The sequence below is a fragment of the Xenia sp. Carnegie-2017 genome, unplaced genomic scaffold (genome assembly GCF_021976095.1).
Source record: "Xenia sp. Carnegie-2017 unplaced genomic scaffold, XeniaSp_v1 HiC_scaffold_22, whole genome shotgun sequence".
Classification (NCBI taxonomy): Eukaryota; Metazoa; Cnidaria; class Anthozoa; order Malacalcyonacea; family Xeniidae; genus Xenia; species Xenia sp. Carnegie-2017.
In genome coordinates this window covers 13,416,111-13,435,447 of record NW_025813485.1, presented here as the reverse complement: position 1 = coordinate 13,435,447, position 19,337 = coordinate 13,416,111, and the positions used below count along the sequence as shown (strand labels likewise).

Here is a 19,337-nt window from a genome sequence, read left to right as displayed (position 1 = left end):
AATACACAGCATGAATAAGAACTGAACGACACTAAACAAAAATAAGGTACATCAAGTTTCATGTACATTTACCACAGTGAAATGATAATGTCTTTGGAAGTTTGTAAAATACTTTAATGGACGTCTTATATAAAAGAATATTCTATTTTGTGGATTCTAGCCAATGACTCCAGCCGATGTGGTCACGTGGGCGAACTTACTTGTGTGGTAAATCCCAAAAGACTGGTTGAAATGGTTACAACGATGATTGCGTAAAACGATAAACGAAAGGTCAAACGAGAACGTTCTATGCATATTACAAACAAACTTCATCGTCTTCAAGCACACGCCATGTGGGAATCAGAGTCTGTTGACGGCACGCCAGAAAGCAGACAATTTGTATGTTTAGTCAATTGTAATATCACAGATTTGTGACTGACAAAACGTCATCTCTATTAATTTTGTATTGGGCGCTTTGCCAGTGTTGAGAGCTTTTGTAATCTTGTGCCGCTTCATGAAAGAATCATTGATTGACATAGACCTCTCAGTATAAAATAAAGATTTAAATCCAACCTGAATGAGGCCTGCTTCCATTAATATAGCGATGAACGAAAGAAAGACGATGGATTGAGAATCATGATTGATTCCTTCCACAAAGCCACAGTATAAGGAATAAACATAGGTTCACTTTGATGTGCAACTTGCTGCTGTGGATATAATTAGATTAATGGCTGCCACTAGCCTGCCCAGCGCTTCTATTGATAAGGAAATGCAATTCACTGGCTGACGCTGAGCCAACTGTAGTGGTCAAATGCGTGATAAGATATGCGTGGCATAAAAATTTTTAATAGAGTGGCTCAACTGTATGTTCCATATACTGTACGTGCCTAATGTCACGCATAAAACAAGATAGTTTTTAGCTTAAGTACTGTTCAAGTTTAAAAACAAACACCATGATCTTGCATTGTTCTCACTATCATATAAATATAAAGTTATAAAAATATTGTGATATGGGACCAATTAGAACACTAATGTAAACATAATTAGAGAAATGATGACTTTGTTAATCAGTTTGATAAGCTTGTGTATTTTGTCGTGGGGTTAATTTTTTTGGAAAAAACACAAGCATGAAATTCTTTCCAATGACGTTTAGTCCTTCTTGGGGATCAACTACGGCTAAAAGATGCATACCAAAAATGACTTCTGATTTCAAAGATGAGCAGTTTTTTGAGACAGCCTGAGCCAGCAGTTTGAGCAGATTTGACACAGCCTGTATGTATAAAAACCTGGCAGGACCGTAGCTAGAGCGTTAATCGGGGGTGGGGGTAGTGTGTATTCATCTATTCAGTTGTGCCCAACTGATTTCTTCAGAAAGCAAAATCCCTTTCAAAAGTCAGTCATGCACAAGTGAAATAACCCTCCCCCCTCCTGTGAACGTTCTAGCTCCGACCCTGAAAACTGACGTTCAATATTCATATTTCAACATATGCTTCCATTTGTTCGCGTTAGTTTAAATTCATGAACACGAAGAACACAAACATCGCACTTCACAAAAAATCAAAAACATTTTGTAGTTTCATACGTCTATAAACCACAATTTGTTCTTTGATGAACCATGTTCATCTTGATAAAACATCATTCCAGATTTCCTTTACTATATTTGCTCAAATATTGGAAAGTTTTCAAACATATGGATTCGATCATTTCGCATGCGTATGGATTCGATCATTTCGAGGCTGTTTGGTATGGTACAACAATGTGTTCGCTACTCAAAAAAGTGGGCTGAGTGAAAGAACACAACGGTACTATCTTAATCCATTAAAAAGAACTTTAACGTGTGCACTGCATGTGCTGTGGGATTGTGAGCAATATACGTAGTGCTTGAACCAGGGAAATTTTGATTGGCGAGCCGCAGTACTTATGAAGTTTTAAGAAAAACTGAAAAAATAGAGAGCAATAGTCATTTTGCGAAAAATATATTGCTGATAATATATGAATACATACATGCATGACCGCAGTTATGAATCAAATTGCCTGTGCGAAGAATTTCGAAAAATCTAGCGTTGAACTGATGAACATGTAAAACTATTCATCTAAGTGCACAAGCATTCTTGCACATTCACATACAGGTGGGTTGCATGCTACGTCACAGCAGCCATGTTGGTGGGTCAAATACAAGAGAACATTGTATCAATACAGGAGATAGGTAGAACTGTGGAGATTGCTTGCAATTCCAAGAATATATTTACAATTTAAATGCTTGGCATATTTTGAGTTGATACTTCCCATTTTTGGCGCTCGCAAACACAACACTTTAAAAATAATATTATATAAACATGGTGGCAAAGTTCTGTTGGTAGCGTTTCTCTTTCTTTGCAATAACGAAGTATTTTTCAAACTTGCATTCCCCAGTTTACACATATGACTTGTGCAAATTAGCATAATACGGATGATGTTCTTTCTCCTCCGACGAGTCGCGGTCTTTTTCTGTAAAGTGTTCATCTATTGTCTTCTCTTTCATAATTAATTTCCCATTATTATGATTATTGGGTGAATTTTCAGGGAAACTAAAAACAAAAAATTACTTCTTCACGTCTATACGGTGAAGTCTCTCTTCGGGCTGTACGTTGTATTATTTCTATGGAGTTTAAATGAGGGATATATTCTCTATAGACTTTCGGGGAATTCTTGCTTCAGTAAATTCTCTCTCTCAATAAGCTACCCTATCAATCTCTATTTACAACAGGCTAATTTTCTCTCGATAAAACACCCAGTTAACTTTTTATTAAAGCGAGCATCGACAATGACTGTCAGCCACTCAACAAATTTTAATACTCTTAAGCAAAACAAGAGCCTGGTATATTCTGCCTACAAAATGTTGTACGACAAATACTGCCAAAAATTGATATTTATATCAAGTTATTTAGCGTTTAAACGGTAATTTATGTACTTGGAATGTAAATCATTCATTGAAGAACAAATAGATACAATAGATCAAACTGATAGAAAGTGATCCATTTTAAAATAAAATTGCTGATTACGTTTTAACTTTTTCAAAAATCTCTTAGTGTATGCCAAAGTGAAATGGGACAGCAATTGATATTTTCTAATCAGTAACAACTTTTAGACAAACTTACAAATTTACATCTGAATGCTTCGGCATTTCCGGTTTACGATCATTATGCATTTTCTCAATTTCGCTATCCTTTCTTCCTTTATTACCAAATCCTTTATCAAAACGGAATTTATCCTCCTCGCATTTTGATCTCTTGGTAAAGCGCAAAACTTTCGTGATCAGCCGGCGATGGAACTGGTGGTAAGGGAGAATTGCATTGAAATGGATCCATTTCTGGAGTCTTCACCTCGGATGGCGATAAATAGTCGTTCATTAGTTCACCTGTACCTCGAGGTACCCTTGACCCCTGTCGAAGAGATGAATGTTGAGCAACAAGAAGCATACAAACAGTGGCGTAGATTCTCCAAGATGGGGAAGGAAACAAGTTAAAAAGATAATTTTTTATGGAGAAGGCCTGAAAATATTTGATGGAATTCAAATGGAAGAGGGGGCATAAATATTTATGGAGATGCCTGCCCCCTCCAGAATCCCTTAGCGATGCCACAACACATACACGCCTATTTCCCGACATTAATAATTTCTATTTTAAGACACGACGCATATCAAGATACAACGTCAATTACACACCTCTGACGAAGTATAAAGCTCAATAATTTCGTCAAGCATTTCAATAAGTTCGAGAAACAAGAGGCAATGTAAATTACCAACCTCAGATGAAGTATGAAGTTCGATAATTTTGTCGAGGATTTTAACAAGTTCTGAAAATGTAGGCCTACAATCTTTATCCACATGCCAACATTTCATCATAAGTGTCGACCTGCATGAAATAAAGTAAATCTTAAACTGAGTGAATTAATATCGTACGATGAATTTTGATATAAATTCTTACATTTCTTCGGGACATGCATGAGGCGGTTCCATTCTATGCCCGCGCAAGAAAATCTGCAACCTCAGTTGGAGGAACATCAGGATAAGGTGTGCCACCTGTAAATAAACAAAATAGTCATGAAATCATTATTTCAATGATAACAAAAAATAAGAAAAACATTTGAACAGAAATCAAGCATCAAATCCAAATTAAATATTGTAGGTACTCAGTAGTTACCTAATGTGAACAATTCCCACAGTACAATACCAAATGACCAACTACATATAGAGGGAAAAAAAATTAGGCATGAAGTAGTGTGATAATTTGCCGAAAATTAACATGGTATTCAATGCATGGACTTCATTCACTTCACTATTCTACAACTTACACATCGCTCTTTTCGGTGAAGAGTCTTTGAATAATTGCCTCAATAGCCATCCATTTCACTGGTAGTAATCCCTGCCAAAGTACAGTAGGATCAAAACATCATGTATGAGAACAGAATAAAAGATACATATAAAGATTGTTGCTTTTAATGTTGCTACACAAAAATGATTACAAAACCCTAGTTGTGCAAGTTAATACTGTATCTGTTCAGAAAAATAAGCAAATCAATATACATTTTTACAAAACAGTATTTACTCACGGTGGAAGTCTTAATATATTGACTGTCTTCGCCCACATCACGGGCAAGACCAAAATCGGCGATTTTGATGACGTAGTTATCAGTAACTAATATATTCCTGGTTGCTAAACCCTGTGAATACACTAGAAAGGAAAGAGTTCGTAAGTAAAGTATATATCAATAACACTTTCAGATAAATTTATCTGAATAAACTTTCTTGAAGCAAGACGAACATATACTTACTAGTTAGCAAGAATGAAGAAAGACTATGAAGGAGAAACATACTACTACTAGTCTAAGACATGAAGAACATATACTTACTAGTCTCGAAGAATGAAGAGAACATATACTTACTAGTCTCAAGAAGGAGAACATAGACAGTCTTGAAGCAAAATGAAAGAGAACATATACTTACTAGTCTTGAAGCAAGAATGAGAACATATACTTACTAGTCTTGAAGCAAGAATGAAAGAGAACATATACTTACTAGTCTCAGAAGAATGAAGGAGAACATATACTTACTAGTCTCGAAGCAAGAATGAAGGAGAACATATACTTACTAGTCTTGAAGCAAGAATGAAGGAGAACATATACTTACTAGTCTCGAAGCAAGAATGAAGGAGAACATATACTTACTAGTCTCTGAAGCAAGAATGAAGGAGAACATATACTTACTAGTCTGAAGCAAGAATGAAGGAGAACATATACTTACTAGTCTCTGAAAAGGAGAACATATACTCTAGAAGAGAAAGGAACACATATACTAGTCTTGAAGCAAGATGAAGGAGAACATATACTTACTAGTCTCGAAGCAAGAATGAGAGAGAACATATACTTACTAGTCTCGAAGCAAGAATGAAAGAGAACATATACTTACTAGTCTTAGCAAGAATGAAGGAGAACATATACTTACTAGTCTCGAAGCAAGAATGAAGGAGAACATATACTTACTAGTCTCGAAGCAAGAATGAAGGAGAACATATACTTATTAGTCTCGAAGCAAGAATGAAGGAGAACATATACATACTAGTCTCGAAGCAAGAAACTCCATTCCTCTTGCAACTTGATAAGCAGCAATAACAAGGTCCGTCATCGTTAGTTGATTATTTGGATCTTTAGAAACACCTTTCCATTCCGTTTCATAGATTTCACGGCGATTTCTCAAAAATTGAAGCAGATTTCCATTTGAACAATACTCTATGATCACCCAGAGCTCACTTTCTCGACCTGAAAGATTGAAAGTTGGCCATAAAATGGCTACGCATTGAATCGAAAAGTTGAGCCTTTCATAACACCAAATACATAAAAAAATCTATAAATTTTAGTGAACCACATTACAAAAATAAATAATATAATACAAAAGACTCCATATTCAAAAAATAAAACATTGCAAGAAGTTCAGCGCATTCTAATCCTTAGTCAACAACATAAACTTAATCAATGCATATCTTAAATAACTTTAATGAATGAACATTGAAAAAGAGTAAAGACAGTTTTATAGACATACCTTTAGTACATGCACCCAATAAGTTTACGATATTCTTGTGTTCGCCAACATGGATGAGAATTTTTAACTCCGATAACAGATCTTTGTATTCCGTTTCGCCACTGTCCTCTGAAATGAATACTTTCCCAGTTATTTTATTGCACTGCATTAAGAATGACGTTATACCGATTGCCGTAATAATATTTGAAAGATCAAGCACAGAAAAAACGCGAGTGAAATTTGTTGGATGACGAGAAGAGAAAATTCTATAAAATCTAAAACCTTCACCAGAATTCTCAATATAAATATATATAATGTCTTCAAGATGTAAACACTGACGCATCATTTTAAATCAGTCAAAATTCCAACTTGCGGCCCGTTGACACGACCAAAATTAATATAACAAGTACGGTTTCTCAACAATGACTTTCTGCATAGTAAGTGAAAAATACCTTTAAGAGTTTTACGGCAACTTTGCCGTTTTGTTGTTGTTCACGTAATGATTTCGTCGAACGGGTCCACCAAAACGACGTCTAGTTGATTTTCTTTAGTGCTACCACGAGGATCAAACGCAACAATTCCCATTGCATCCGCCAAAAATACTTTGCCAAATGCACCGGAGCCAAGTTCTCGAGCTGCAAAAAATTTACAAACAATCTTCAATTTACAGAATGTTGATTATATAGTAAACTTTGCACTAGTACAACTAGCGTCTAAATACAAACGTGATTGTCCTAATAGCACTAATGGGGTCCGAAACAAATAAAAAAATTGCAGACCTTTAGCAAACAAACAACAAAATCTAGATATGTATTGCTTTGCAATAGACACCTCTTTCCAAGACCATTAAAATTTTGATCCCTCAACAGTGGTCTTTTCACTTGAGTTCCTAAACATTGAAACTCTTTCCTCAGGAATCAAACACCAAGCAGTTATACCTATTTTCTAAAGGTCCGCGTACACTCATGCCATATCGATGCACATAGTAGCGATAAAGCACACTTACCGAAGTTTAGTCTGTTTCTTGAAACTCCCATTCCGCATCATAAGGTAACTTGTTGGTTTGCTTCGTGATCGGTGTGTGGATCTAACTTTTGATGTAGTCAGTAAGTGGAGGCATGGTTAGAATGTAAAATCCTCCATGTTTCTTTCGTTTATAAAGAATAACGGCAACAACGACAACAAGGCTGAGAATAATAAAGAAACTAATACCACCAACAACCATGGGAGTTTTGTTAGAATCTGCCTTTAGTGGTGCTTTGATGGGTGACACATCGACGACGAAAGCTACAGGTGAACATTGCAAAGAGGAACGTAGGTAAGTTATATGCTCAATATTTTATTTATATTCTGTCGATATTCGGCGTGACAAGACCTGAGACTGGTTTTTCAATGATGGTTTTGCTCAAAGTGTTAATGACAAAAATTTTCAGCACACAGTTTTCTCAATTGACTTTAAACTTGAATGGCGTTAGTTTACTTCTATAGAAATTTAGAACCTTCTTTTCACTATAGTTAATTAGTACCACTGGGACATCAGATATATTATTATTTAAAGAAATAGTAGTTTTACTCCACAGTATGTAGTAAAATATCTTAACATTGCCATACTTATACACATATTCATCGAAACATGTATTCGTTAAACTGTTGTATTTTTAAACAAAATAAAACAAAGTTGGTGACAAAATTTTGTGTCATAAGCATTTTAACCTTGGATTAATTCAAAATTTTGTTTTAAATTCTGACGCGTATGGTGACATTCAAGTCGCCATTTCTTTTCTCTGTGCACAACAGCTTGTTTTTTGATTGGGAAAGGATAAAAATTGATAATAAATGAGAATTTCATGAATGGTTGCCACGAGAAAAACTTTTTTAGAAAAGATCAACAATGCAATAATGTGCAATGAAGTGACAACAGAAAGTGAAGAATAAAAAGATAGATAGACAAACCCAATTCATGGTCTTCCGAGGTGATATTTAGACCATTCTGCGCGTAACAACGATAAGTTCCACTGTTGCCTTCTTCGAAAGACGCAAAATACAACACATTACTTCTATTTTCAAAAGGACTGAAGTTCGATGTAGTATCATCAAATTTCGTCCACCAAACTGTAGGTTTAGGATTGCCATCAGCATCACAGAAGAGAGTAAACTCTAGGCTGATTTCTGGTTTAATCTCTGAAAATGGCTTAATAACTGGAGGAGCTGAAATTTAAGAAAATTACGTACTTATCTTTCCAACTAACAATTTGCTTTTGAAATAAGCCAATTGCTATAATAATATACAAGCGCATGCGTATTAAAGATTTCATCCTATTCTAACGAAAGCAAAATATTTACAAGTCGTCCGAATAAAGTATTGCAGTGAGATAAGTTTAAAAATTGTGAAAAGATATTTTCTATCAATGATTATTGATATTTTCGATAAATACACATAGTGCTCAAGACGTGATACCTCAAAGAGCATTAATGTAACATTTAACAACAGTTTAAATTTTTTAAAAAATACGTAAAACGCGATCGTAGCATTCTTACAACAAAAAAGTCATTCTTTAAATGTTTAGCTGCCAACAATTTATGAACCTACCAAGTATTTCCACTTTGGCCTTTGCTGTCTTATTGCCAAGAGAATTGCGAGCTGTACATGAAAACTCGCCTAAATGCTCTTTGTAATCAGCTTTACAAATCACCAGTACATCTGCTTTGGATTTCATATAAATCCCCGATCATACCCTCACATTGATCTGTTTTAGATATATCATTGCTTTTCTTAAATTTTATTACTTCGTCGTTTTTTTCCATTCGATTTCAGGAGGAGGATAACCGGATGCATGACAATCGATTTCAAAAGAAGAATCCTGTCTTTGTACAATATTGTTGAGGGAAACGTTTGGTGCCATCAATACTACAAGAGAAACACCAGATCATGATGGGAAAACTGTTCAAAACAAGAACAAGCGCGACCGTCAACCATGATAACCAGACACAAACAAGAATTAACTAGTGGTCTAGGGTATGAGCAGAGAATATAGTATTTACCTCGCACACTCAAAGTGATCGTCTCAACTACTAAAACTCCAGCGAAATGACCATAACATGTGTATGTACCACTATCACTGACGTTGACATTATCGATAAAAAGAGAATTGTATACGCTGTTATTTATTGATGTATTGACTATTTCCACTCGCGAACCAACGTAAATAGGTTTGTTGTTAAATGTCCAACTGATAAGAGTAGATGTTTGGGAAGTAACTTTACAAGACAACTTCGCCTTTTTCATTTCATCAACAAATACATGATGTTCAACTGCTTGCAATGGCTTAGAACCTAAACCATAAACGAAAATTATAAATTAACCTTCTTACTCGGGTTCATACGATTTAATTAAAACGAAAAACGGAAGAGAAAAAGAAAACGATCACTAATAAGCATTTTGCATGGGGTTGAAAAAAACTTCACTGATCAAATTAGATCGGTTAATGTCCTTGCGTGTGAACATGTATAGTCATGAACAGCGCGTATTCGTAAAATTACCATCACTGTGAGCAGACAACTCGGGCTCGGTCAAGTATTACTGCTATTTAGGTGTTTAAACGAATTAAACAGCTTAAATAAAGATGCTGATATAACCTTAGATACAAAAACTTATTGGGTTTTTATACACGAGACAGTATGACAAGTATCACCATACACAAATCATAATACCTTTTACTGGTACAACCTTCCATTGTTGATAAGCCCTTCCAAAAGTGTTTTCTACTGTGCATTGATAGAAATAATTCTTTACATTTTCCTCGAGTAGTATTAAAGTACTTTTAGTTGACGTTGTGATGATTTCATAGACATTTTCCTTGTTTGTGATCTCTTCCCAGTACGAGTTGTTTGGTTTACAGTTATCTTCAAAACACTGGGTAAACTGTCCTTCCCAAACAACCACAAATTTTTCGGGATTTCCTTTCTGTATATTGCAGATTAATCTTGTCTTAGTACGACTATCTTTGTAAACATGAACTGTTTTGATGCCTTTGGATTTATTTATAATCTTCGGTGCACCTGCGGGAAAATAGATGTATAAACACGTTTGGAAAACTTTTCGTTTCATTTTCCCAATCAATTTCATAATCTCTTTCTTGTTTTTTTTCAGCTAAGTAAATTCAAAATAAGTTTATCACAAGTAATTAGAGCTGTAAGGCAAACACAACATAAAAGGTGATTAGAATAATAACACAATAAGACACGTGAACTGATTGGTCTATATAGCTGCGTTTGCATTGGGCTGTGCAAAACAGATCTGAGCTCAAACATTTAAATCAATCAATCAAAGAGAACTTGATAATCAATCGTGAACACATTTTAGAGAAAAAATTAAAACGTTGGTTTTAAATTTGCCTTTTTCACATTATTGTTATTCAGTCTTGGGCTTGCACTGATCTGCTCTCGAGTTCTCCCAAAGGTCTCCTCAGTTTGCATAGGTATGTGCAAACACAGTAAACATCTTTTATTTCTTAAATGAATTGAAGTAATTAAAAGATTTTGTTTCTAAACATCATCCATAACAAAACCAAGGAACACATTTGTCTTTCGTTACATATAGAGTTAGAGATGGCGGTGAGCTGAGAGCAGTTTCGGTGAGTTAAACCTTTATACAAGACCTAATATGATGAGCAAAATATCATAATATCTGAGTACAAAGATTTTACAAATTTCACCAGAAAATCTGTACGTAACCTTACCCAAAATATTCAAAGCAAATGATTTAGAAACATTTCCCATCCTGTTCGTAACAACGCATTTGAAAGTTGCATTATCTTTTGGAAACGATAAACCATAGAAGTATATATAATCTCGTTCAAAATATAGGTCATCATATGTGTTTTTATTGGTTGTCGAGTTATACAACAGCTCTTCTTGACTGCCAACAATCTTCCACCATGTAATCGTAAGCTTTGGAAACCCTCTACTTTGTAAAACTTCTCAACATCATAACTGTACCTGGGATCAAAAGTGATCACGGGTTCCGGGAATTTAGAAATATTTGGCTTTGCAAAATCTGCAACGATAAATGAAAAAACAAACTATGATTGTTGTGAACAAATTTCATGTTATCCTAGTACTACTATGGCATTAGACCAGGCAACGATCAGGAGCGAAACTAGAACGCTAATTGGGAGGGGAGAAATTCATATATTCAGCTCTGCCCTGCTTATTTCTCGTTGTTGATTTTAATTTCAAAAGAAATCAGCGGGCTGAGCTGAATATATGAATATTTACCCTTCCCCAATTAGCGTTCTAGTTTCGCCTCTGGCAACGATAGCAAGTGACGAGGCAAAGATCACACTCTTCATAGCTTTGGTTATAGACTATGGAGGAGACAAGAGTGCAAATTTCCTTCTTTTCTTCAGATCGTTTTAAAAAAATTTTACAGATCTATAAAGACGTTGATTTCGCTCATGCAATGATTGCCCTTGACTGAAAGTCTGACATCCACAAGAAAACCTCTGTTCTTGATTTCTTGCAGTAATTAAGGCTATTTAACGAGTCACTTTTCTTTTAGCTTTTCTGATATTTGTGCTGCACCAGATAACATGGGGAAAACCTTTACGCATAAATCATACAATACCAGGCATTTTGATGTATTCCTCTGTGTATGCTGTCCATTTGACATAGTTTCTAGTTAGGTAACACACATATACTCCATCGTCATTTGTGTCAAAATTCTCTATGACTAAGTCTCGAATTGTCACAGTTTTATGCATTCGACCTTGGTTATATTGTCTCACGTAATCAGAGGCCTTCAGTTCTTTCCAGTCTTTTCTTGTTCCGTTTAGTTTGCTTTTGTACCATGTAAGATAAACGTAGCCAAAACTTTTACACCTTAGAACAACCTCTGTTTATATTCGACTGATGTGCGGCGAATAATGCTTGGTACAGGTCTTGCTAAGCCATCTGAAAAAGAAGAAATAATGATTTTCGTAAGCTGTGCTGAAATTTAATATATTGAAGAGTCCAAGTTCATGCTCGAAAATTAGTAAATTTATATCTTATTATAAACATCGAGATAAAATAGTGCATGCAGCTCCTTTCATTAAAAATTTTTGACTCGAGAACAACTGATCAATTTTTTCGAAATAAAAATCAAAAAGTTATTGAATCTTTCCATCGACTTTGACAAAACACACGCAACTTTGACAAATTTTAATTGCTTCGTCATTTTATCGTAAAAAGTTACGTAACTTCCAGGAAAATTACGGCTATTGCAAAAAGAATGAACGTACACTAGGGGACTGAATCCGAGGATTAATTAAGAAATAAAAGATGTTTACTGTGTTTGCACCATTGAGTTCTATGGTTTACATTACTGGTGGTTTGCACAGGCTTATGCAAACCGATGAGACCTTAGGGAGAACTCGATAGCAGATCAGCGCATGCTCGAGAGTTCTCACAAACGTGTCCAATGCAAAAAACACGAAATATATCTTATATTTCTTTTACAAAATAACAATGCAAAACAAATAAACTTAAAGCAAATGTCTAAATTTTTAAGCTCAGATCTGTTTTGGACTAATGCAAAACACAACTATGGCCAATCAGAGCATGCGTTTTATTGTGTCTATTTTATAAATCTTGTTGAAACTACAATGTCTGCAGAGTTTAAGCAGTTATAAAAACACATCGTTTTGGCATAGTTTGCGAAAACTAAATGACACTGCCTGATTTCCATATTGAAACTGGGTTCCTGGGATCCAGAAATTCAAGTGCGCTTTTTAGATCCGTTGTTTGATCCTTTACACTTTACATAGGTGTAAATAAACTTTACCCCAACACCAGAATCCAATCCACAACATCAGTTTAAATAAAGTACTGAAGAGTGTAGTTAAGTTGTACATGTCCGAGCTCGTGATTTTACGCTTCATAAAAAGAGAAGACAAAGTAATCAACAGTTGTCAGTTAATTTGAAATTGTGGCATAAAGTTGTTGAATGCTCGTTAGAGGCACCTAGCATATTGATATTGAGGACTATTTTTGAGATTGCTACATATATACACATGTGTAACATATAAATTTATAAATATGTATAAATATATTTGAAGATATTGACAAAACATACCAGTAGCGTAATGAACTGAAAGGACTGCTAAAGTCGACACATTTTCAGCTCGACATTCATAATCACCATCATTTGAGCGGTTTAATTTCACAATTCGAAATATTTGATTGAATTGCTGAAGATATATACCGTCAGGAATACGCCTTTTGAAAATAGAAGGTGTATGTGGTTTATACCAAAACGTGACGTTTACAGTTGGGTCACTAAGAGAGCAGTTGAAGTCGACCTCGTCATTTCTTTGTAATTTAAAAGCTTTGGATGTCTTCTGTAGCCATTCGTACGCTCCTATAATAGAACATTCAACTTGTATGAGTTACAATAAACTTAAAACGTTAATTTGCAGAGGATTTTCCATTAAATTTCGAAAAAAATAGTCGATTCCTAAATATTTATGAATGACGAACAATTGTTTTTATACAACTCGTCGTTTTCCTACATCCAGACCTTCGTTTTCTTACACCGATGAAGAGCAATATAGCAAAGACACAATTTAAAAAACAAACTCTATACTATAAAGAAATATTAATAAAACAGTTTCGCTTCATATATCCTTCCCTGTTCAATTGTCACATCAACAATAGAATGACGTAGAAAACATGTTAAGTTTTATCACTAGTCTATTATTGAGCACACTCTATGTGTCCGTTATTCAGAATGTTTTCCACGTCAACAAACGATAAGGATGCTAATTTTAACAATGATGTTCTAAATGCAGGCACGGACGAAGCACATACATAGTTGATGACCTTTAATGACTTTAAATTCCTCTTGCGATTCATATAATCGTGCGATCATCTCGCAGTAAGACCTGATGACATGGTTCACTTAAAGTTCTACCCATAACTCTTACGTCTACTGTTTTCATTCCACTGTTTAGTTGGTTTTTGAAAAAACAATGAACATTACAATATGGTGTGTAGGCTGTAAACCCAAGTGACCTTCAGACAAACTTTTAGCGAACTTTAAAAACGGAAGTTTTAAGTATTCCTCTTTATGCTATTCTCGATGTAAACAATCCTTTGTTATGCTTGTTTTCTAATGAAGAAAATTTAAAAGGAAAGTCAGTGCATAGATCGTGAAAACTGATAAGTTTCTACACTTCCTTTTTGAGTTCCAAGCCTCAATCAACACAACTAAGCACCATATTGTAAAGTATATTGCAAACGATGTAGAACCTGTTTTGTAACTAAAGCACCTAAAGCGAAAACAAGCCAATCACACAAGCACAACTGTTCATTTCAAAATATAATTACACTGCCGTTTTTTTCAAAAAGCATCATCTTGCTTTCAATTAAAATTAGGAAAAGCAGCTGCCTTTTAGCGTCTTGAAAATAGCGTCATTTTGTGTGATATTACCATGTAATTTTAGACAAATATTTGCTAGACTCGTGTCTTTACTTATCGGATAGTTATCACGGGCGACATAATTATACCATTCTATATAAAACTATTTAGATGGATACAAAATAATTTATCTGTTTGTACTTCGTGCTAGGGCGAAAATTGACCTGAACAAGTTGGTATTTTAAAAATACCTGCATATAAAAATGATTTTCGAAGAGATAGGAAATTCACATAAAGTTAACTAAGTCAACAAACATAAGCGGATGTGAACGCATTTTAAAACGAAAACGAGACATAGTATGGTTGGGTTTAACCATTTTTGTACTTATAAATATACAAATGTTTACAATTTACTCGCAAGCAACTAATGATTTTTAAGACAACCAGAAGCAGACACATTATTTTGATTCTGAGTTCTACTTGCATTATTCAAAACGCAATCACGACACGAATAATACTAACCCGTAAACACGGTAAAGGCATCGAACCGGATTCAGAGAATACAAACAAATTATTTGGTTTAAAACCAAGTCCATTCTACGCTATAACTTAAGCAACAGGGTGATAAACTAATCACTGTCGCTGGATTAAAATATTTAAAGTGTTTACAATAATTAAGAAAAGTCAGCAAGTTTTACATGACGGTATATTAAAGTCAATAAACGCACTTTAGAAATCGACAATGAATAGTCGGTGACCCAGCAGTTTCTGTTGCATTCAGTTTCATGTTACCTTTCCTATAAAATTTTCACTGACATACAATCCGAGTAAATCGTTATTTACTCTTAAAAGTAGAGAACTCACCACAATTTCGATAGCATATCACTAGTAAAATGAAACCTTTAATGACTACTGATGTTGGTGCCTTCATGATTCACAATTACTTTTTGTAAACAATATCCAGTAATTGCACGATCTGCCAGTTGTATTGTCTTGAAAAAACACGCTATGTAACTAAGAAGCGTAATTTTTTGCCTGAGTCACTGTGGCAATGGTGTCTATCGATTAATCAATCGCACACTATGATTCAACTATCTGAGTATCTTCGATTCAGGCGGAAATGAATAGGCCACATAATTCATTCAATATTCTAGTAGGCGTATGACGTCAACTGAGGTCCATTATTTGTGTCTAACATAAGTGTGCACCTTCTGGGTCCTCGGGCCTTTCATTGGGTACAAGGTTTCCTTAGAGAGACGAAGATAAGGGCATTTTCCTGTACGTTCTTCATCTGCATTTAGTCATGGTGCTGCGCCTTTTTATGACACAAATTATTCGCTAAAGAGCAAATTTTAATCATTACTTTAAAACATCTGTATGCTATGCAAAGAGTTCAATTAAATTTAGAGCGGTATTAATTCCAGAGTCGTATAGTCAGTTTGACGAAATGGATTGTTTATACACCTCAGTTCAAAAAAATTGTTTTTCTCCCAGCCAAATGATGCAAAAATCTATATAAAATTTTGCGAAAAACAATTATTTTCCATGTGTACAATTAACACGTCAAATTATTAATAACAAGAACAGAACAAGGAAATAATGGACGACATGGGAAGTTAAACAACAGGTTAATGCAAGCACAATAAGCTTGAAAACAAAATGACATAAAAGTAATACCTTCAAGCAATTAATGTAGCGGCTAAGCGTGAGGTACAACAGCAAAATATTTTTTTAATCGTACACTTTTAAGCAAGTTGAGATTGTCACTATAATTGAATAAGAATTTTCATGATATTACTACGCTAAGAGCAATGATTTATACATTTGACATTTTCTTCCCACGCTCAAAAAACATCCTTGTCTGTACATTAATCCTAAAAAAATCAAACACGAGTCGCAATTGAACTCAAGGGAAAAAAAGTTAATTATTTAACAAGGTCTGTTCTAAATCTCATTTCCGGGTGCAGAATATACATAATCAACTTCGACACGTAACAACGAAAGCCACTGTTTTCTGCTTTCTTCAATTCACACTTCACATAAAGAGCATGCGATTTTAATGTTTTCAAGATATGAAGAACCCTCGATAACCTAAAATATTTAATTCATTCTTGTGTAAAATATATCTTCATTATCGATGAAAGGATAATGAGCAAATTAACGTCTCTATTTATGATGTGGCTAAATCTTAGATATAGGCAACAGAGTGGGATGGCATTACTTGATGTTCACACACATTTCTTGTAAAAGTTTGGGAACGTAATAATTTCCACGATTCGTAGGATTTTTCAGTGAATTAGGCTATATAGCGTATGATTTTTAAAATTAATAACCTCATTAGATCTTGTCGGAATATTCTCATCATCCTTCATCACAAAAGATATTATCAATCAAAACACCTGCATAGCATCTGCTGTCATATGTAACTTAGTCTTTTTTCTGTAATGTGACGTACGTAATTGTTCTTTTTTGATGTTTGATAAGAAATCAGGTTTCAGATGGATGATGGTCGTGCATTCGGTCTTGCATCATGTAAAAGGAAATGGCGTGCACTGAGATTGTATAATTTATAAATGCACGGATAACATGGTATCAAAGATATTTTGATGACTTCAATATCAATTCATTGTCTCTTATTTAAACGAGATCTTGCAAAACAGACTGAAAGAGTCGTTTTATGAAGACGTGCATAGACTTGCCCAATCTTACATAATGAAAATGAATAAGCACAAAACACGGTTTCATTTCGCAATGAAGCATTCAAGTGCTTTTCCGTTGTACGCAAGAGGCTTTACGATATTCAGCACTGGTGGCACTGGCTTTTCTGCAATCGACACAAGATCATGTCAACAAAAGCTCTTAAAAACCCGAGAGTGTTCTTGACTTCATTAACAACTCTAAATGGAAAAATAACAAAAGTCACGTGTTTTTGAATATTGTGTGATACTCTTCTATTCCTTGCTTTAACATAGGCAATAAATGATGAAATTTGAATTTCACTAAACTGTATATCAACATTGATATACTGATTACTGGTGTATAAAACGACATATTTGTTCTTTACATAAATATCGTAAAAAAAATTTCAAATTACGATATGAATAAAAATTTACATATTTATACAGTACAAATCGAGATTAAAAGTTAGATCTCGTGAATAATAGTGACATCTCGTTTGAATATTATTTAACTGTATCGCTTATTTATCAAAATGACTTCAGTTTGCACAACATAGCCAGAAAGTCGCATTAACGTGATTAATGACACGTAAATTTGCCCTAGTAACTGAAGAGATTAATATTTTGTAATGTCCGTTTTAAAGTTATCTGTTGAACAAAAGAAGATCCCGTGGAGTAAATTTAGGTGCTATATTGTGGCTTGCCGTAGGTTACCTCCATAAAGTGCAGAGAAACTTGTCTGGAACTTCGATTTATCATTGACATAATTCAGTTAGTTAAGGAGTTAAAACGAATGTTCATATACTTGTGCATTTTCATGATCAACACCAATGCATCCTCAAAATCTTCCGTAAAAATCATTTTTGAATTGGAGGTTCTTCAGTAAAATGATTGATCCAGACATTCAGTAAGTACTCCCATTTCTGCTGTCTTAGCAAAGATAAAAAGTTTTGAATTTTCAACCCAAATTTTTGATTGATACATATTTAAAGTTAATTACATATTCAGTTTACAATATCATAGTTGGAGACGACGGCAAGCGGAATATTTATTGTTGTAACCAAACATATGCATCCAACATCGTTCCACATTTAAGATTTGATATTTGAGCTTCATATTCTATTTGATAGCTTAAAACAAAACATGGGCAGACAATGTTCTGTATGATTACATCCTTTTGTTTTACATCACTTTCGATACCACTCAAAAAAATAAGTTTCAGTATTCGTATTAATTTCATGTTTGTTGTTTTGATTCAAAAAGGACATCTATGTCTACACTAAAATGGAAAGAGTACTCTTAACCAATATTGAACTTCTACTCCTACCCTACTCCTACCTCTTTATACTTTGAACTCCAAACTCTTTAAAAATTTAGGATTGCAAGAAATTTGGGTTCATTTTGCTTCAGTATTGAATAATGCTTTTATTCATGGCAAGATTTGAGAGCTATTTTGAAATGTACATGTGTGAATAACCAAAATATCATAGTTTGCTGATACACTACAGGAAACACCTATAAACATACAAAGTAATATCCACATATATACATTTATACTACATGGTAAACATTCATGGACAAATTCATGATAAGCGTGTACCCAAGTCTAAACTCAGACTAAGATAACGTTCAAAAATTATATCCCCATAACAACGTGTTGAGAAAGTCAAATGAAGTTCAAGTTCAACATACATTTCGTTTAGCATAACCCGTTGAGCAATACTCCATTGTTTAATATAAATATAATATAGCGGAAGTGATAGGGTGTCTACCATGGTTCCCGACGCCATACTTCGTATCTTCGTATTCTTTATCAGGAAAACACACAATATATAGAAACTAGAAAGTTCCCTCGCATGCGGCTCTTCGACTGAGCCTCACCCCTTCTTTACCATTAATTGTCTTAGTCAATTAACAAAAATACCAAAAGACAATTACTTAATTATGGCTGCGTATTCCTAAAATTGTATGGAAAGATCGCCGACGTATGATTTCGTAAGTTGGGGGTTAATTCAATCTGAACATTGCTAGCATACGTATAAGAAAATACGTATGAAAACAGTCCACTATAAATCATTTTCCACTACTATTTTATTCAAACCAGACTCACTGCAGCATATGTATAGTAAATTCCATTGATCCACAATAGTTGTTACAGATAGATTACCACTTTACAACAATAATTTACTAAAATTTGAAAACAGAAAGGATTATTTCATAAAAAGGA

At 34.4% G+C, this 19,337-nt stretch overlaps 4 protein-coding genes and 1 long non-coding RNA gene across 6 annotated transcripts; all 5 read right to left on the bottom strand.

Annotated features, from left to right (window-relative positions):
* Positions 1 to 1,939: 1,939 nt before the first annotated feature.
* LOC124446192 lies at positions 1,940 to 3,399 on the bottom strand. The gene is made up of 2 exons (XR_006948362.1): positions 3,117 to 3,399; positions 1,940 to 2,546 (listed from the first exon to the last, which is right to left on the bottom strand). It is a non-coding gene; the product is annotated as an uncharacterized LOC124446192 (long non-coding RNA).
* Positions 3,400 to 3,670: 271 nt separating this feature from the next.
* Positions 3,671 to 7,071, bottom strand: LOC124445160 (fibroblast growth factor receptor 2-like). The gene is given in 12 exon segments (XM_046995865.1): positions 3,671 to 3,872; positions 3,945 to 3,986; positions 3,988 to 4,039; positions 4,161 to 4,201; positions 4,312 to 4,382; positions 4,570 to 4,679; positions 4,682 to 4,691; positions 5,576 to 5,775; positions 6,056 to 6,163; positions 6,487 to 6,506; positions 6,549 to 6,669; positions 7,041 to 7,071. Coding segments are annotated over 12 exon segments (1,008 nt in total).
* Positions 7,072 to 7,121: 50 nt separating this feature from the next.
* Positions 7,122 to 8,755, bottom strand: LOC124445158 (peroxidasin-like). The gene is made up of 3 exons (XM_046995864.1): positions 8,625 to 8,755; positions 7,988 to 8,242; positions 7,122 to 7,321 (listed from the first exon to the last, which is right to left on the bottom strand). The coding sequence occupies exons 1-3, from the start codon at positions 8,749 to 8,751 to the stop codon at positions 7,122 to 7,124; spliced, it is 582 nt and encodes a 193-aa protein (XP_046851820.1). The 5' UTR covers positions 8,752 to 8,755.
* A 57-nt stretch (positions 8,756 to 8,812) lies between these two features.
* Positions 8,813 to 11,920, bottom strand: LOC124446519 (leucine-rich repeats and immunoglobulin-like domains protein 1). 2 transcript variants are annotated; one of them, XM_046997360.1, is made up of 5 exons: positions 11,661 to 11,920; positions 10,774 to 11,090; positions 9,746 to 10,093; positions 9,077 to 9,367; positions 8,813 to 8,942 (listed from the first exon to the last, which is right to left on the bottom strand). In XM_046997360.1, the coding sequence occupies exons 2-5, from the start codon at positions 10,811 to 10,813 to the stop codon at positions 8,818 to 8,820; spliced, it is 804 nt and encodes a 267-aa protein (XP_046853316.1). In that variant the 5' UTR covers positions 10,814 to 11,090; positions 11,661 to 11,920; the 3' UTR covers positions 8,813 to 8,817. The 2 variants fall into 2 exon arrangements, with proteins under 2 accessions (XP_046853316.1, XP_046853315.1); XM_046997359.1 differs by lacking the exons at positions 10,774 to 11,090; positions 11,661 to 11,920 and having other exon boundaries at positions 9,746 to 10,465.
* Positions 11,916 to 15,538, bottom strand: LOC124445157. Its single transcript, XM_046995863.1, has 3 exons — positions 15,297 to 15,538; positions 13,149 to 13,433; positions 11,916 to 11,986 (listed from the first exon to the last, which is right to left on the bottom strand). Exons 1-3 carry the CDS (start codon positions 15,361 to 15,363, stop codon positions 11,916 to 11,918), a joined length of 423 nt encoding a protein of 140 aa, XP_046851819.1. The 5' UTR covers positions 15,364 to 15,538.
* Positions 15,539 to 19,337: the final 3,799 nt, after the last annotated feature.

Excerpts from the sequence above, each read along its gene's own strand:
- LOC124445157 (XM_046995863.1), bottom strand. The coding sequence starts at position 15,363 with ATGAAGGCACCAACATCAGTAGTCATTAAAGGTTTCATTTTACTAGTG. Across the intron at positions 13,434-15,296 it reads GATATGCTATCGAAATTGTG|GAGCGTACGAATGGCTACAG; the intron begins GTGAGTTCTCTA and ends GTTCTATTATAG. Across the intron at positions 11,987-13,148 it reads TTCAGTTCATTACGCTACTG|ATGGCTTAGCAAGACCTGTA; the intron begins GTATGTTTTGTC and ends CTTCTTTTTCAG.
- LOC124445158 (XM_046995864.1), bottom strand. The coding sequence starts at position 8,751 with ATGAAATCCAAAGCAGATGTACTGGTGATTTGTAAAGCTGATTACAAA. Across the intron at positions 8,243-8,624 it reads GGCCAAAGTGGAAATACTTG|CTCCTCCAGTTATTAAGCCA; the intron begins GTAGGTTCATAA and ends CTTAAATTTCAG. Across the intron at positions 7,322-7,987 it reads CTCGGAAGACCATGAATTGG|CTTTCGTCGTCGATGTGTCA; the intron begins GTTTGTCTATCT and ends GTTCACCTGTAG.
- LOC124446519 (XM_046997359.1), bottom strand. The coding sequence starts at position 10,160 with ATGAAATTGATTGGGAAAATGAAACGAAAAGTTTTCCAAACGTGTTTA. Across the intron at positions 9,368-9,745 it reads GAAGGTTGTACCAGTAAAAG|GTTCTAAGCCATTGCAAGCA; the intron begins GTATTATGATTT and ends TTTATGGTTTAG. Across the intron at positions 8,943-9,076 it reads GATCACTTTGAGTGTGCGAG|TATTGATGGCACCAAACGTT; the intron begins GTAAATACTATA and ends TTTCTCTTGTAG.